This window comes from Dermochelys coriacea, chromosome 2 (genome assembly GCF_009764565.3).
Source record: "Dermochelys coriacea isolate rDerCor1 chromosome 2, rDerCor1.pri.v4, whole genome shotgun sequence".
NCBI lineage: Eukaryota > Metazoa > Chordata > Testudines > Dermochelyidae > Dermochelys > Dermochelys coriacea.
In genome coordinates, this window is record NC_050069.1 from 44,137,367 (window position 1) to 44,156,192 (window position 18,826).

The window sequence follows — 18,826 nt, forward strand, 5'->3', positions numbered from 1 at the left end:
AATGAGTTCTTCAACTTGAATAGCTTCCAAGTTTATATTTTATGTAATATTCATTACCAAGAATATCCGATAACTGCAGGAAATTTGCACACTTTGTTGGAAATACCCCTCTACCCTGATATAACGCTTTCCTTGGGAGCCAAAAAATCTTACTGCGTTATAGGTGAATCCGCGTTATATCGAACTTGCTTTGATCCACCAGAGCGCGCAGCCCTGCCCTCCCGGAGCGCTGCTTTACCGCATTATATCCGAATTTGTGTTATAGCGGGTCACGTTATATCGGGGTAGAGGTGTAATTAGGAAGGGAAGATTTAGCAAAAATAGGGAGTCAGTGGCTGATTCTTACTTTGGCTGTTTTTTTAAATTTTTCTCCCAAACAGCCCAGAACTCTGGGCCCCTCCAAACATAAAAGGCACCACTAGAAATCAAAAATTTTCAATACAAAACTTTTAGTTCATCAGTTTTTCCAGTTACCAGTCTCTTGCCCAAAGATGAATGCCACTCTACCCAGTCATATCATGAAATCCTACATAAACGATTCTTCAGCTTCCAGCTATTCCACCTGTGAACCCCCAGACTGGCAGGTTAACAAATCCAGGTTGTTGTGGACCAAGGAAGGAAGTGAACACCAGAGTTGAGGAACTTTTGATGGAGAACGCCCTGTGGCTGGGTATGGGGTTTATTTGGGCATTTAAGGAGCAGAAGATTTTTATTTGGTTTGTAATTACCTATTTTATGTGACTGTCTGCGTGAAAAGAATGTGCTGCTGTTTTGGTTCTGAATGGCTTCGGCATTGTATTTTTAAAGGAAATTGGGGCCCCTAGAGTCCATGAGAGATTTTCTTTAGAGGTGTTTGTTTAATTTCAAATAAATAAGAAAAAAGCATTTATAATTTAGTTTTACGTACAAAGTGATCATAAATTGTTTATGTGTATGAGTAGGAGTAATGAAAACAGGGACAGGAGTGTTTCTAACAGATGATAATGTGTACTGTTGTTATTGTTTCTAGAACAAATCTCTTCATTAGGGACATTCCCCCCAAAAATATTACTAGAAAGGGAAAATGCCTTGCCAATCCAGCAGTGTTCCAGGTGTTTACTTTCATTCCATTTAGAAGGCGATTAGCCATAAGATGGTCATATGCCAAAAAATCATTTCAGCACCAACTTGCATGAGCTGAATACTATAGCATTCAAATCAGATGCATGTCCTCCTTAATATGATTTTTTTTCTTCCTCATTATATTAATGAAGATTATTAAAATCCCTTCTGCTTATGATTCATAATATGGCTCATACTTAGCAAATTTCATCTAAGTGCATAGCATATTCTGTATCAATTAAAGCATGGGTTTATAAAACAAATACAATTCTGATTTATGACCTTTCTGTTCACAAAAATATTCTGTCTTGTTTTTTAGAGCTGTGCAAGTGGCTTGAACCTTTGAAAAATCTTAGATTTGAAATTAATTGTATCCCAAATCTCATTGAATATATTAAACAGGTTAGTAAAAGTTTTAATATAGATGTTACTTTGTTTGGGAATGTGATAGTAGAAGTTTTTGCCTATGCAATCAATCTATGCTTCCATTCTTGATGTCTCAGTCCAACATTTGCAAAGTCTGTGATTTCCATAGCAGATTGTGATGCCATTGAAATAGAAGGAAGGAGTAGGCTGATTATGTAAGAGGGAGCAGTCTTAAAAGTTGCTAACAATCTGGCAGTTATCTGTGATGGAAGATGACATACGGAATTTAGTGCTTGTGGCACCTTAGAGACTAACAAATTTATTTGAGCATAAGCTTTCGTGAGCTACAGCTCACTTCATCGGATGCATCCGATGAAGTGAGCTGTAGCTCACGAAAGCTTACACTCAAATAAATTTGTTAGTCTCTAAGGTGCCACAAGCACTCCTTTTCTTTTTGCGAATACAGACTAACACGGCTGTTGCTCTGAAACCTGGAATTTAGTGCGACAGGTTGAAGTGTTTTCCTAAAGTATTGTGTGTTTGTAAATTTTGAGGGGTTTTTCTGCAACTGAAGAGCATCAGTATTTGGAAGTTTCATTCATGCCCATGAGTAGAACATAGACAAAGAGTGAACCAGGTTTTTGAAGAGTTGGAAAAGTGAATGTCAAAAAGATCCAGGAGTACTTGTGGCACCTTAGAGACTAACAAATTTATTAGAGCATAAGCTTTCGTGAGCTACAGCTCACTTCATCGGATGCATTTGGTGGAAAAAACAGAGGAGAGATTTATATACACACACAGAGAACATGAAACAATGGGTTTATCATACACACTGTAAGGAGAGTGATCACTTAAGATAAGCCATCACCAACAGCAGGGGGGGGAAGGAGGAAAACCTTTCATGGTGACAAGCAGGTAGGCTAATTCCAGCAGTTAACAAGAATATCAGAGGAACAGTGGGGGGTGGGGTGGGAGGGAGAAATACCATGGGGAAATAGTTTTACTTTGTGTAATGACTCATCCATTCCCAGTCTCTATTCAAGCCTAAGTTAATTGTATCCAGTTTGCAAATTAATTCCAATTCAGCAGTCTCTCGTTGGAGTCTGTTTTTGAAGCTTTTTTGTTGAAGTATAGCCACTCTTAGGTCTGTGATCGAGTGACCAGAGAGATTGAAGAGTTCTCCAACTGGTTTTTGAATGTTATAATTCTTGACGTCTGATTTGTGTCCATTCATTCTTTTACGTAGAGACTGTCCAGTTTGGCCAATGTACATGGCAGAGGGGCATTGCTGGCACATGATGGCATATATCACATTGGTAGATGCACAGGTGAACGAGCCTCTGATGGTGTGGCTGATGTGATTAGGCCCTATGATGGTATCCCCTGAATAGATATGTGGACAGAGTTGGCAACGGGCTTTGTTGCAAGGATAGGTTCCTGGGTTAGTGGTTCTGTTGTGTGGTGTGTGGTTGCTGGTGAGTATTTGCTTCAGATTGGGGGGCTGTCTGTAAGCAAGGACTGGTCTGTCTCCCAAGATCTGAGAGAGCGATGGCTCGTCCTTCAGGATAGGTTGTAGATCCTTGATGATGCGTTGGAGGGGTTTTAGTTGGGGGCTGAAGGTGATGGCTAGTGGCGTTCTGTTGTTTTCTTTGTTGGGCCTGTCCTGTAGTAGGTGACTTCTGGGTACTCTTCTGGCTCTGTCAATCTGTTTCTTCACTTCAGCAGGTGGGTACTGTAGTTGTAGGAATGCATGATAGAGATCTTGTAGGTGTTTGTCTCTGTCTGAGGGGTTGGAGCAAATGCGGTTATATCGTAGCGCTTGGCTGTAGACAATGGATCGAGTGGTATGATCTGGATGAAAGCTAGAGGCATGTAGGTAGGAATAGCGGTCAGTAGGTTTCCGATATAGGGTGGTGTTTATGTGACCATCGCTTATTAGCACCGTAGTGTCCAGGAAGTGGATCTCTTGTGTGGACTGGTCCAGGCTGAGGTTGATGGTGGGATGGAAATTGTTGAAATCATGGTGGAATTCCTCAAGAGCTTCTTTTCCATGGGTCCAGATGATGAAGATGTCATCAATGTAGCGCAAGTAGAGTAGGGGCATTAGGGAACGAGAGCTGAGGAAGCGTTGTTCTAAGTCAGCCATAAAAATGTTGGCATATTGTGGGGCCATGCGGGTACCCATCGCAGTGCCGCTGATTTGAAGGTATACATTGTCACCAAATGTGAAATAGTTATGGGTCAGGACAAAGTCACAAAGTTCTGCCACCAGGTTAGCCGTGACAGTATCGGGGATACTGTTCCTGACGGCTTGTAGTCCATCTTTGTGTGGAATGTTGGTGTAGAGGGCTTCTACATCCATAGTGGCTAGGATGGTGTTTTTAGGAAGATCACCAATGGACTGTAGTTTCCTCAGGAAATCGGTGGTGTCTCGAAGATAGCTGGGAGTGCTGGTAACGAAGGGCCTGAGGAGGGAGTCTACATAGCCAGACAATCCTGCTGTCAGGGTGCCAATGCCTGAGATGATGGGGCGTCCAGGATTTCCAGGTTTATGGATCTTGGGTAGCAGATAGAATACCCCAGGTCCTGGCTCCAGGGGTGTGTCTGTGCGGATTTGTTCTTGTGCTTTTTCAGGGAGTTTCTTGAGCAAATGCTGTAGTTTCTTTTGGTAACTCTCAGTGGGATCAGAGGGTAATGGCTTGTAGAAAGTGGTGTTGGAGAGCTGCCTAGTAGCCTCTTGTTCATACTCTGACCTATTCATGATGACGACAGCACCTCCTTTGTCAGCCTTTTTGATTATGATGTCAGAGTTGTTTCTGAGGCTGTGGATGGCACTGTGTTCTGCATGGCTGAGGTTATGGGGTAAGCGATGCTGCTTTTCCACAATTTCAGCTCGTGCACGTCGGCGGAAGCAGTCTATGTAGAAATCCAGGCTGCTGTTTCGACCTTCAGGAGGAGTCCACCTAGAATCCTTCTTTTTGTAGTGTTGGCAGGAAGGTCTCTGTGGGTTAATATGTTGGTCAGAGGTGTGTTGGAAATATTCCTTGAGTCTGAGACGTCGAAAATAGGATTCTAGGTCACCACAGAACTGTATCATGTTCGTGGGGGTGGAGGGGCAAAAGGAGAGGCCCCGAGATAGGACAGATTCTTCCGCTGGGCTAAGAGTATAGTTGGATAGATTAACAATATTGCTGGGTGGGTTACGGGAACCATTGTTGATAGAGACTGGGAATGGATGAGTCATTACACAAAGTAAAACTATTTCCCCATGGTATTTCTCCCTCCCACCCCACTCCCCACTGTTCCTCTGATATTCTTGTTAACTGCTGGAATTAGCCTACCTGCTTGTCACCATGAAAGGTTTTCCTCCTTCCCCCCCCTGCTGTTGGTGATGGCTTATCTTAAGTGATCACTCTCCTTACAGTGTGTATGATAAACCCATTGTTTCATGTTCTCTGTGTGTGTGTATATAAATCTCTCCTCTGTTTTTTCCACCAAATGCATCCGATGAAGTGAGCTGTAGCTCATGAAAGCTTATGCTCTAATAAATTTGTTAGTCTCTAAGGTGCCACAAGTACTCCTTTTCTTTTTGCGAATACAGACTAACACGGCTGCTACTCTGAAAAAAAAAGATCCAGCTTTCTTTAATGATCCATATCAGTTCTGATTCTTCTGTCTTTATAACAAATAATCGCTTTAATTTTTTTTATATATTGTGATGGCTAAATAGTCTTGTGACATGATGTAGACTAGTAAAATAGGTTAGTGTAATGTATCAAGCATATCTTAGTTGAAAATTAGTCCCTTGTAACATATGTTCTTTATTATTTTTTAATAGAATATTGATAGTTTGATGACACAGGAAGGAGTTGGTCTTCTTACTGCACTCCGTGTTCTTTGTCATGTTGCATGCCCGCCACCTCCTGTTGAAGGTATATTACAGATCGCTTCCTGATGCATAAAACCCAGTCTTCTAAGTATCTGTTATTTAATCACACCTGATAAAGTCTGATTTAAATATAATTGATATGAGATGTGTGAAAGTTAATTCCTCGTTCCTCCCCCGCCCTTTTACAGGTCAACAGAAGGATCTTAAATGGAACCTTGCAGTTATTCAGCTCTTTTCTGCTGAAGGAATGGACACCTTCATTCGTGTTCTGCAAAAGTTGAACAGCATTCTTATTCAGCCTTGGAGGCTCCATGTCAACATGGGAACCACACTTCATAGAGTTACTACCATTTCCATGGCCCGATGTACACTTAATCTCCTTAAAACCATGTTAACTGAGCTCCTGAGAGGTGGATCTTTTGAATTTAAAGACATGCGTGTTCCTTCAGCACTTGTTTCTTTACATATGCTTCTGTGTTCTATCCCTCTCTCAGGCCGTTTAGATAGTGATGAACAAAAAATTCAGAATGACATTATTGATATTTTATTGACCTTTACCCAGGGAGTTAATGAAAAACTTACAATCTCAGAAGAAACTTTGGCCAATAATACTTGGTCTTTAATGTTAAAGGAGGTCCTCTCTTCAATTTTGAGAATTCCTGAAGGATTTTTCTCTGGACTTATACTGCTTTCAGAATTGCTGCCTCTTCCATTGCCCATGCAAACAACTCAGGTATGATTTTAATTAAATAAGCAATTTAATAAATAATGTCCGTATTTCCTTTAAAGATCATGTTCTTGTTGAGGAAAAGACCGAGGTGAATAAAAGGGTCGATTGAGACTTATAAAAAGGGATTTGTAATCAAATAGTTGATTTGAGGTATATTTAATTGTTCATCAGAAATGAATTTGTTCATGTTTTATGTTAATTTTAAACTTCCCAAATAACTGGAGGTTTGTAGTCAGTCTTACATTGATTTTCTCTCTTATTTAACTAGCTAGTTTTCTGGTATCCCATTATATTACTTAAATTATTAATCTTGCAGCTTTTGTATCCAAAACAAGGAGCTGAAATGGCTGCATAGAGATGTTTGGACTTTTCAGTGTACATTAGTACCGGAAGAGGTGGGAGTTTTAATGTTCAATTTTTGATGTTTAACAAAAGAATAAAAATGAATAGCCTCATTGTGATTATGTTTACACTGGTGTGAGGTTAGGCTAGGCTCCAAAGGAACACCTAATCAGTTGAGATGACTATTAGTTTAATTTGCAGTTTAAGGCCAAATTCTGTCTTGAGATACATGCTTGCAAATCTCATTGATATCACTAGACTTGTGGGCAAGTATCAGAGGAGGGTAGAATTTGGTCCTGAATGATTTTCTTCTGTAAAGTAAAACTCTTTTAAAGAGCCTGTTTATACTTTTTCCACAGGTTATTGAACCACATGATATATCGGTGGCACTCAACACCAGGAAACTGTGGAGCATGCATCTCCATGTTCAAGCCAAATTGCTACAAGAAATAGTTCGATCATTCTCTGGTTCAACTTGCCAGCCTATTCAGCATATGCTGAGGCGTATTTGTGTTCAGTTGTGTGACTTGGCATCACCAACTGCTCTTCTTATCATGAGGACTGTATTGGATCTGGTTGTAGAAGATCTACAAAGGTATCTTTGTTCTCCATTGCACGAAGATTTTTTTTTTTTTTAATAGTTGTTGAATTCATCCCTGTTCTCTGCAGTAATTTTCTCAGGTGAAGAACACTGAATTTTGGATACATTTTTAGTCCATTACAGACGTGGATTGAGTCCTCAATCCATGTCTGCTACAGTATCCTGTGTTGCCAAATAAGGAAAAAATATATTATTTTAATGTAAAGAATTTCACATTATTGTATGTTTATAGGAAATGTTTGGGAGAAATTGAAACAAAATTATGAGTAGTATTTAAAAACATCTATCTGTATGTGCTTATGTGAACTATAATTTGTTAAATTGATAATAATGAGTTTATATGCAATATAACCATACAAGTAATGTAGTAGTTGTGGTAGTTTTTCCAGAAATATAAATTAAGATAGAAATTTCTAAATATGTTACATCAATTTTAAACATTTAAATTATGGTTTTTGTTTAAAATACAAACTTTTAAATCCACTAAAATGAAAATGGATGTACAATATAGACTATTTAATAACTTTCTAATATGTAGGAACACTGCTTTTAAAGTGCATTGATATTGTTTCAGCAGTACAGAAGATAAAGAGAAACAGTACACTGGCCAGACTACCCGATTACTTGCTTTACTTGATGCCTTGGCTTCACACAAAGCTTGTAAATTAGCCATTTTGCATCTAGTTAATGGAACTATTAAAGGCGATGAAAAATATGCAGAAGTTTTCCAGGAGCTGTTGGCTTTAATGAGATCTACTGGGGACAATGTTATTCATCAGCAATGTGCTGAATATGTAACATCCATTTTGCAGTCCCTCTGTGATCAGGTATTTTATACAGTTAAAATAAAAATTACTATATTTATAAATAATCTGGTGTGTGTGTGTGTGTGTGTGTGTGAGAGAGAGAGAGAGAGAGAGAGAGAGAAGGAAAACAGTAGTACACAAACTTCTAGATTGCTGTGGTTATGTGCTACTGAAAAAGATTTTCTTTACATTTGCAGTAGTGTCTTGAATGTTATCTATAATCTTGATGCCTTGATAATTTGGACATTCTTAATTTATCTGTTCTCAGATGGGAACTGTTGTGATAATTTTATCAGTTCTTGTACAGCCCCTTAGTTTTTTAGCACATTCTAATGTTCATGTTTTGTTTTTCTTGGGGTATGAACTCTGTGACGTTTGCACTTAGTTGTGTGTTTTCCAGAAAAAATGTTAGGGAAAATTACTGTTAAAATTTTGTGGGGAGAGTTAGATTTATATCATATGATGCAAATAACCATTGATGGCTGTTCACTAGCTTCTTTGAAATGGGTTTGTTCTCAGTGCTGATCTCAGTGAACAGGTGTCCACATTAACAAAAAACACTTTTGCAACCAGAACCCTTGTTTGGCATCAGTAGAGACCAAGAATTGAATGGACATGGAGACTGAATTATCCTCTTCACATGAAGATTTTGGCACATGGATGGAATAGTGGGAAGCTCACGCTGACCTTGCTTTACCTGATCAATGAATAAATAGATCTCTTCCTCCATGCTGTCAGCCTGAAGCCTCTTACAAACATAAATACTAGTCACATGCTGTTGGCATAAAATTTCAGGATTAAGAAAATCAGTCAGGTAAAAATCAGTAAAATAGGAAATTGAATCTGAAAACTTCATATTTAAGAAATAGACCATTTAGGGACAAACATTCAGTTAGGTACATGCATACATTTGAACATGTGTGAGTTGTGTGCAGACACCTCGAGTTGTGTGTACAAAAGAGCTTTTGTGCATGCTTAGTCAGTAAAGAGGTTAATTATCTGTTTGCGTTTATACATCATGTGTCTTACCTTATTTTGTGTCGCATGAATTCTGCAGTATGTAGGAATCGGCATAGTTTTAAACTTTCCAGAAGGTATTAGCAAATATAAGACTTATCTCAAATTATTCAGCATGGTTGATTTAACTCTTTTTTGTGACAGAGAGGGACAACTTGAATGAAAATTATATATACACTATACTTTTTTTATATTTATAAAAATATATAAAAAGTGTGTGTGTGTGTGTGTATATTCACACAATCTATATATCTCTATTTTTATATATATAAAAAAAGTATAGAGTCCCTGTGCATGTTTGTCTAGACAGACCTTTCATGTTATGCAATTCTATCTCAGTCAATATAGCAGATGTTTAACAAATCATTTAAAAACAATTAATGTTCTAGCAGTACTCTACAGTAGTATCTTAGCCAGCATTTTCATCCTATATATTTTTAATAAAACAGTAATTGTTTGTATCACTTAAACTATCCTTTTTTATTTTGGGTTTCTTGTGTTGGTTACCAACCAGTAAAACAATAAACCTGACAATTTGTATTTTAATTTTGAATATATTCTTTTAAAAATCCAATACACTTTAAAGTTTCTGAGTAGCTACTGAGCAAATCCATTGTTTTCTTCATGAACATTAAAGTAAATAGTCTAAATGCATGGTTAGTGTTTACCATCTCTACACTTAATGGATATTTTAATGGTTATAAAGTAGTCATGGTTTCTCTTTACAGGACATTGCACTGATTTTGCCAAGTTCCTCAGAGGGATCTGTTTCTGAATTAGAACAGCTCTCCAATTCATTACCAAGCAAGGAACTGATGTCCTTAATCTGTGACTGTCTGATGGAAACACTTGCTAATGCAGAGACCAGTTATAATTGTCTCCTGACATGTATCAGAACCATGATGTTCCTTACAGAGCATGATTATGGATTCTACCACTTAAAGAGGTAGTTTTATAAGTGATTTTGAACAACCTTTTATCATCTAGAATTTTAAAATCAGTTCAAGTTTTTGAAACAAAGATGTAGAGAGAGAATATTTTTATTCTGACATATTATTTGTATTACAATAGTGTCTAGTGGCGCCAAACATGATTGGAGTCCCACTGTTCAAACACATAAGGTAGTTCCTGCTCTGTAGAGTTTACAATCTAAATAGATAAGACAGAAAAAGGTGCGAGGAAAATCAGAGGCACAGAGATGTGAAGAGACTTAATGAAGGCCACACAATAGGTCAGTGACTGAACCAGGAATAGAGCTCAGCTATTGTGAGTCCCAGTTGAGCATTCTAGTCACTGAACTAGTTGTAAAAAGAAAAGAAGTACTTGTGGCACCTTAGAGACTAACAAATTTATTAGAGCATAAGCTTTCATGAGCTACAGCTCACTTCATCGGATGCATGTTTTTTCCACCAAATGCATCTGATGAATTGAGCTGTAGCTCACGAAAGCTTATGCTCTAATAAATTTGTTAGTCTCTAAGGTGCCACAAGTACTCCTTTTCTTTTTGCGAATACAGACTAACACGGCTGCTACTCTGAAACCTGAACTAGTTGTAGTTATCATTTTGGGGGTGATGGTGCAATTTTTGTTTCTTGGTTGCCAAAAATATTAAGATACTAATTATTTCCTGTGCCGAAAGACTTCATGCTAAGAAAAACTTAATTTTTCCATACTATGGAAAAAATTCAAGCGGGACAGTTAAGAGATAATGAGCTTTGACTAGATGGGTATTGAGCTGTAGCATTTTTTTGTTCTCTGTCATCAAGTGGTGGTGTGTTTTTGAATAGTATTTCCTTAGTGAGAATGGATACACAGTGGCTGTCACATTGAATCATAGGAGAATTTTAGTTAAATCTATTCTACACAATATTCTGTTATTTCGATTATTTTCCTTATATGCAACTTTTAAAAAAAAAAAAAAAAAAGAAATAAAATGCAGCAATTGCAAGATATGGTATAAACACTAGGTAATTCCCTCCCCCCCCTCTTTTTATTATGAAAACAGCTCTCTAAGAAAACGCAACCATGCTCTGTATACCGTATCAAAGCGAGTAATAAGTAGCTTTAGTAAGGATACAGGTGAACTGGCCTCTTCTTTTTTGGATTTTATGAGACAAATTCTAAACTCCGACACACTGGTAAGTGATTATATGTTGAACACTTTTCAAATGTTTTAGAAGCACTGCTTTTGTTACGGATAACAGAGGTAATGTAAAAGTAAAAACTGCTAGTTCAGAAGACATTTGGCTGTGTAGTTTGATATAATTTTTTTCATCAATAATTTAGTGCATCCTTTATCGCTTAACAAAACCATGTTGCAAAGAATGTCTGTTAATGAAGAGTAGCACTTTTCTTAGCATGTGAAGAAAGTCCAGTTGCGTTCCTCAGGGACAAAATGCAGTCATCTGGCCTTCATATATTTTTTTTTTCATGAATTTTACATATTTTTAATGTTTGGAATGCTTCTTTGGAATGCTTTCCCATATTTCTGTTCCTATTGTGGTATTTCTATAAGCAGTTTTCTTCATCTTGCAAATTTACTGAAGTTTAGAAATAGATTCCCTTTTATTTTTACATTAATTTCCCAATTAAAAAACACAGTTCAGATGCATGCATGCTTGTCATAACCTGTCAGAGCAATTTCAAAATACTTTGGGTGAAATGTTACAGATTTGGTTATTTAACTAATATGAGACAGTAGCTGTAATGTGGTGATAGTGAAATACACCTGTGGGAGAGAAGTTATCAGTAGAGATTTTTTTTTTTGTTTCTTAAACAGAATTTGTAATATTAGGGGCATGCAAGTATATAAGACCCTGTTGCAAATTGATTCTGCAGAGTTCCTTAAGGATGATTTCTGAGGTGATCAGTGTGATATTGTATCTAGACTTTGGATTGGAGTCTTGTCAAGACAGAGATTTGCTGTGTTTCTGAATTTTGTGTTTTTAATTAAAAAAAAATCCTAAAATTAACATGTGGCTAAAAACAACCTGAATCATTATTAATGCTCTGATACATACCTATTTTCAATGTACAGTACATGGAAAAAAGGAACCTCTTGATGGGATGAGCTAACCATGTCCTTTTGAGTATACTTTATTTAATGATTTATTTTGTGTGGGTTTTATTTTAAATCACTAAATATAAATATAATATTTTAAATCACTAAATATAAATATAATATAATATATGTGTTTTAAATAAAACCCACACAAAACAGATTAAATAAAGTATACTCAAAAGGACATGGTTAGCTCATCCCATCAAGAGGTTCCTTTTTTCCATGTACTGTACATTGAAAATAGGTTTGTATCAGAGCATTAATATGTTAATTTTAGGATTTTTTTAATTAAAACAAAAAAAAAATATAAATATTTTTTAAAATCATCTTCTGAGATTTTGATGTATTCTCTCTCCATTAGTTGAGCTGCAGTATTATCTTTTTGGTTTTTGTTTTCACATGTCTGGCGTGGAGATAATGGTTTCACTAAATATCCACCAAAAACTATTTTTGGAGGAAATCCAATGAATTTCCATATTGTTGTATTCTGTTCTAAAGTTTGTCTGGGTAGCTGTAGGTTTTATGATGCTGTCACAAGATCTAGTTTTTGATGTTTTAAAAAAAATTAGCTTTAGCATGTCATTTTTAAAATTTTTTTGTTTTCTTTTTCCCCCAGGGATGTTGTGGAGATGATGGAAGTCTTATGGAAGTAGATGGTTCCCATCCAGCCAGAACACTGGGTCTTACTACTGCAGAGTTAAAACATTTATTACAGAACAAAGAAGAAACTCCAGAAAATTTGCTCCTTGAACTGGAGAAACATGTTTTGGTAAAACAATTTTTGAATAATCAAGTTCATTTTTTGTCCTTAGCTGACCTCGCTTTACAAATATGTATAGATGCTTGTCTACTTACTAGTAACAAGGGCTCATGTTGATGTGCACTAGCTAATGAAATGAGTAAGAATGATTTAGAGTGGTGCTCAGAATTGTTTGTATGCTGGCTTTATTATTATTTATTATTTGTACTGTGTTAATGCCAACAGGCTCCAATCAGGGTTGGGGAACCTCTTGTGCTAAGACACTATTTTCACATATGAGACAATAATCCTTTCCCTTGAGAGCTTTATATATGATAAGAGATAACAGGTGAATACAACAGACAGGGAGCATAAGGTGGTAGTAAGATGATTGGTGTGCTGGGACCAGTGTATTAAACTAGCTGCCTAATCAGTGCAGAAGAAGAGCTCTGTGTAAGCTTGTCTCTCTCACCAACAGCACTTGGTCCAATAAAAGGTATTACCTCACCCACCTCTAATAGCCACTGCAAGTCAGTTGGTAGGTAAACAAAGGCTAGACTCTGTAAGAAGTGGTGACTGCTATTTGTTCTTTTTTTAAGATACTAGGGTGCCCTCTGCTGTCCTATCTGCTTTTCTGGGTCTGTTTACTTTAGAGTATATATGGATGGATAGAATAGAGTGTGCAGAAAATAGTCTGTGAAACATTTTCTTTTCAATCTGGCAAATGCTTAATGTTGACTGTTCTAAATTTTCCTCTTTGGAAAAAATGTCTGATTGTGATGTCTCTTTTATGCAGGAACGTTCTAAGGAAGATGACAGCCTTGAATCCTTATTGGACAATGTAGCTGGACTTCGGCAGATGCTGGAATCGGCAGGCGATCCTTGTCCTCTGAGTGACCAAGATGTAGAACCTGTTCTTTCTGCACCAGACTCTCTCCAGAATCTGTTTAATAATAGGTAAAATATTAAATATGTTCGCTGTTTAGTGTGCTTAACTTTTAAAAATGCAACAATTTATGGATTAGTATGTTTTGGGTAGGATTTAATACAGGCCTTTGTTTTCCGGGTTTTGTGCTTTTTATATTATTATATTATGTTATATTATATTATATTGATATTACGGTTATTAGTATATCTTTACTGTAAGGGAACAAACTGTATTTGATAACTCCTTCCAAGTGGAATTTCATATGATGCTAAGGTTAAGCATTTCTCTTACAGTAGCTCTTAGAAAGGTTTTTCATGCTCATTCAATGATGGAATCCTGTTCTTTTTTCAGACAGCCTTGCACTTAGATGAGGTGAAATTTAAATATAACATATTGAATGATTTCATGAGATGCAATTACTACTGAAGTGTTTTTTCAGTTCAGTTTTCTAATTACTGTATTAGCTTAATTTTGTTTATAGTACATTTGCTAGTCTTGCTGAAGCTTATGTTTTATAATCTTCAGTTTCTTGATTGGCCACAAAATACCAAACTTAAATTTCTTTGAATGTAAATGAAACCCTTGAGAGAGCACTTCTGCAAAAGCAGTGACTCCAGGAGTCAATGATAACCCAGTACACTTAGAGTAGATATTGGCCTTTAATCAAAAATATATTTGATATTCATTGTTACAGGACAACATATGTTTTGGCAGATGTGATGGATGACCAGCTGAAATCTATGTGGTTCTCACCATTCCAGGCTGAAGAAATTGACACTGATCTGGATATGGTAAAAGGCTTAACTAAAATTGAGGAAAAAAAGTAAAAATGTATTCCTTGTTAAGCTGAGAGTAGAATTTTTGTTTAGAAGACATACCAGTTTTCCTTATTGCTTCGTCAGTATGTGTCTAAACAGCCTCTACAAAGAAGGGGGAAAGAGGGTGGGATTTTTGAAGCAACTGAGGGTAGATAGGAAGAGGCCAGCTTCCACCTGACCAGCCTCAGGGCTTTTTAAGAACGGAGATAATTAAAAAAAGAGGGCTGCCAATGGGGTCAAGGATGCCATCTAGGTGAGTGGCTCATTCTTTCTGCCCTTGCCCTACAATCTGACACTGGCTTGTGTCCCTTAAAGATTAATACTGCACACATTTAAGTGTATGCAGAAGCAGATAGAAAATCACTGAGGTCCTGTAATAACTTCCAGAATAGTTAATGTACATGCACAATAACTGTAGATTTTCAGAAAGCCTTTGACTATGTCCCTCACCAAAGGCTCTTAAGCAAAGTAAGCAGTTTTGGGATAAGAGGAAAGGTCCTCTCATGGATTGGTAACTGGTTAAAAGATAGGAAAGAAAAGGTAGGAATAAATGGTCAGTTTTCAGAATGGAGAGAGGTAAGTAGTGGTGTCTCCTAGGGGCTGTACTGGGCCAATCCTATTCAACATATTCATAAACGATCTGGGAAAATGATCATATATATATATATATATATATATATATATATATATATATATATATATATATGAAATGATGGGGGTCTAATTTAGCTGTTACCACTCAAGAAAGAGATCTTGGAATCATTGTGAATCGTTCTCTGCAAACATCCACTCAATGTGCAGCGTCAGTCAAAAAAGCAAACAGAATGTTGGGAATCATTAAGAAAGGGATAGATAATAAAACAGAAAAATATCATATTGCCTCTATATAAATCCATGGTATGCCCACATCTTGAATACTGCATGCAGATGTGGTCACCCCATCTTTAAAAAAAAAATATATTGGAATTGGAAAAGGTTCAGAAAAGGTCAACAAAAATGATTAGAGGCATGGAACAGCTTCCATATGAGGAGAGATTAATAAGACTGGGACTTTTCAGCTTGGAAAAGAAATGACTAAGGGGGGATATGATTGAGGTCTATAAAATAATGACTGCTGTGGAGAAAGTAAATAAGGAAGGGTTATTTACTCCTTCTCATAACACAAAAACTCAGGGTCACCAAATGAAATTAATAGGCAGCAGGTTTAAAACAAACAAAAGGAAGTATTTTTTCCACACAACGCATAGTCAACCTGTGGAACTCCTTGTCAGAGGATGTTGTGAAGGCCAAGACTATAACAGGGTTCAAAAAAGAACTAGATAAATTCATGGAGGATAGAGGTTTTTCGTAGGAGTGGGTGGGTGAGATTCTGTGGCCTGCGCTGTGCAGGAGGTCAGACTAGATGATCAGAATGGTCCCTTCTGACCTTAGTATCTATGAATCCATCAATGGCTATTAGCCAGGATGGGCAGGGATGGTGTTTCCAGCCTCTGTTTGCCAGAGGCTGGGAATGGGCGATAGGGGATGGATCACTTGATTACCCGTTCTTTTCATTCCCTCTGGAGCATCTTGCATTGGCCACTGTCAGAAGACAGGATACTGGGCTAGATGGATCTTTGGTCTGACCCAGTATGGCCGTTCTTATGTTCTTAAGTTCTCTTTCTATATCACTTCTTGGAGCTTTTTGACACTCAGGTATATAAATTAGCTAGAGAAACCAAGTTTCTTCCTCTTTTTCATCTATTCATACTGCAATAGTATTCAGAAATCCTGATTAGGATTGTGCTAGGAGTTGTATACACATAATAAAAAAGATAGTTCTTTTCCCTAAAGAAATTAAAGAAAAGTTCATATTTACAGGCTAAATTATTTGTAAAAATTTCATTTGTCTTTCTACACATGAACTCCAAATTTTGGATTTAAAAAAATCCGTGCTGGGAGGGATCATAGGTCAGAGTTTATTCCTGGGAGTTACTGCCTTTGAAGTTAGGCGATCGTAATGGAAACAATGACCGATTCTTAGATTTCCATACTTAGAGAAAACTATCAAATATAACTCATCTCAAACTTAATTCTCATTCATCTTTTCATAGTTTTACCTTCCTTTCTTCTTGCTAATACACAAAGATAGATATTATGTAAATAAGCTTTTTCCTCAGCAGACTGTCTCTTTCTGTGCCTCCCTCCTGTACAGAAGTCACACACTGAATTTGTGAGGCTGTTCTCCAGGCAGGATATGGGCCCTGCTGGAGTTCTAATCGAATCAGACAGCAAGCAGACTGTCAAAATCAGAATATGAACCTTAGGCCCTGCCATTGCTGAGGTCCAGGGCTGTACAGGTGCTGCGTCTTTTCTCTCAGCCCATATGACTTGGGCTAAAGGGGCTGATTGGGGCTTTGTACTCCCCTGGGGGATTCTAGAGCAGGATGAAACCCCAGCTGAGCTCCTTCCATCCTGCTGCTGGAGCTCCTTCTGCCTCTGCTATACTTCTCCTGTTTCAAAAATACTGACGTGTTACTCAGCGTTGTTGGTTGTGGTTATTGTGGTGTAACTGTATTCTTTTGTTGCAGGTAAAGGTAGACTTAATTGAACTGTCAGAGAAAGGCTGCAGTGACTTTGACTTGCAAGCAGAACTGGAGAGATCATTTTTGTCAGAACCTTCATCTCCTGGTAGGACGAAAACCACAAAAGGGTTCAAACTTGGCAAACACAAGCATGAGACCTTTATAACTTCAAGGTAAGATGTATTGCTGACTTTGAATCAGTATACAATTAATGTAGTCTAGCTGAGTGGGAGATACCTTCCTGTGGATAGGTAGATACTTAAAATTGAGATTGATATTGTGTACTAAGAAAAAGCTGGTTTTTGAGCAGTGAATTCAAAGCTATGTAGTTAGGTAGTGAGATACTATGGATGATACGTATTTAAGAAATATGAAGAAGCAAAGACTTCTGCAGAGAGCATGCCTACAACATTAAGCTTCATCATATCTTGGCGGTTATGTTACACAGTTTTTAAATTATGAATTTGAACTTCTACTAAATTGTAATACAGAGAATGCCCAACATTCAGATGGAATAAATTTTTAGGTCAGTAAATAATCCTGTTAATTTTGTTTTGCTATATAGTGGAAAATCTGAGTATATAGAACCTGCAAAGAGAGCACATGTTGTGCCACCTCCCAGAGGAAGAGGCCGGGGAGGATTTGGACAAGGTATTCGACCACATGATATCTTTCGTCAAAGGAAACAGAATACAAGCAGACCACCTTCTATGCATGTGGATGATTTTGTTGCTGCAGAGAGCAAAGAAGTGGTCCCTCCAGATGGGATACCACCACCTAAAAGGCCACCAAAAGTATCCCAGAAGATATCTTCACGTGGTGGGTTCTCAGGGAATCGTGGAGGACGGGGAGCTTTTCACAGTCAGAACAGATTCTTTACGCCACCCGCTTCAAAAGGTATGTTGCCACTTGTCTGAGGATTTGGAGTAAATGGATTATTGTCTAGGATAAAAAATGCTTCTCTAGGCTACGCTGGAGTTAAACCAAAGCTATGTTTAACTGTTCTCTGTTATTGTCTGAGTGATATTTTTGCAAAAGAATTTAGCTAAATCTTCACCCTTTGGTCTCATGCTGTTGTGTGCAATGGCCACAAGAGTGCTTGTAGCTGTAACAGAAAAAAAATTAACTGCTTCGTTATGAAATGATATGGGCATTTGTCAAATTAAGCATAACAGTACTAGCAACTTTAAATGCATTTTGATTAGAAAGGCTTCCCTGTCGTCTTGAGGAGAAGAAGAATGTGCAGGGCCCCATGTTTGTAGTGATTCTCTGGCTAGAGATTCTGTTGCAGAATTTAGGATTTCTTTAAATTAGCAGACAAATAAATCTATATTTCTGACAGTGAAGGTTGTAGCAGGATACATCCATTCCATCCAAAACTTTAAAAACATGGCATTGAGAAGTTATGGGGATAGATGTGCATTCCTTTCCATCTTTGTATTGTCTACAGCACTGTTAATATAACACTCCAGTGCTCCATAAGGCATTCTCTTCTACCGCCAACAGATGCCCAAACTAGAACTGGGCAAGACTTTTTTTTTTTTTTTTTTGTGGTGAATAGCAAATTTGCCAAAAAATGCATTTTTGGGGGCACTGAAACTGTTTGCAAATTTGGTGAAGTTTCCACTAATTTTTTTTCCAGAAATGCCAAAACTGTTTTGAATTGATGTTTTTGAATAATTGTTTTTCATGTTTTTCATTTGGTGAGAAAAATTCTTAAGTTTCAGTTCAAACAAACTTTTTTTTTGGTTAAGTCACTGAACTAAAAAATCAGTTATTTGTTCAGCTCTAATCCAAAATCAGTATGTACCCCAACTTCTCTCCCGTACCCCTCCACACAAAGGAAAGTCAAGTAGCCTCTGCC

The 18,826-nt window shown here is 37.3% G+C and overlaps 1 protein-coding gene and 1 long non-coding RNA gene across 9 annotated transcripts in view; one reads left to right on the plus strand and one right to left on the minus strand.

The window, feature by feature from the left end:
* The window catches only part of VIRMA (vir like m6A methyltransferase associated), a 46,314-nt gene that overhangs the window by 19,788 nt on the left and 7,700 nt on the right, over positions 1-18,826 (plus strand). For 3 of the 8 annotated variants that reach the window (XM_038391089.2, XM_043507604.1, XM_043507607.1), the window contains exons 11-22: positions 1,421-1,503; positions 5,306-5,399; positions 5,545-6,089; positions 6,788-7,023; positions 7,604-7,856; positions 9,581-9,798; positions 10,858-10,990; positions 12,530-12,682; positions 13,449-13,609; positions 14,275-14,371; positions 16,969-17,135; positions 17,528-17,859. In XM_038391089.2, the coding sequence (XP_038247017.1) occupies positions 1,421-1,503; positions 5,306-5,399; positions 5,545-6,089; positions 6,788-7,023; positions 7,604-7,856; positions 9,581-9,798; positions 10,858-10,990; positions 12,530-12,682; positions 13,449-13,609; positions 14,275-14,371; positions 16,969-17,135; positions 17,528-17,859 (2,472 nt within the window). Of the gene's footprint in view, positions 1-1,420; positions 1,504-5,305; positions 5,400-5,544; positions 6,090-6,787; positions 7,024-7,603; positions 7,927-7,958; positions 9,550-9,580; positions 9,799-10,857; positions 10,991-12,529; positions 12,683-13,448; positions 13,610-14,274; positions 14,372-16,968; positions 17,136-17,527; positions 17,860-18,826 lie in introns of those variants that run through there. The other 5 variants (XM_043507605.1, XM_043507606.1, XR_006278720.1 and 2 more) reach the window with 4 other exon arrangements.
* Positions 9,880-10,858, minus strand: LOC122458630. The gene is made up of 2 exons (XR_006278721.1): positions 10,394-10,858; positions 9,880-10,145 (listed from the first exon to the last, which is right to left on the minus strand). It is a non-coding gene; the product is annotated as an uncharacterized LOC122458630 (long non-coding RNA).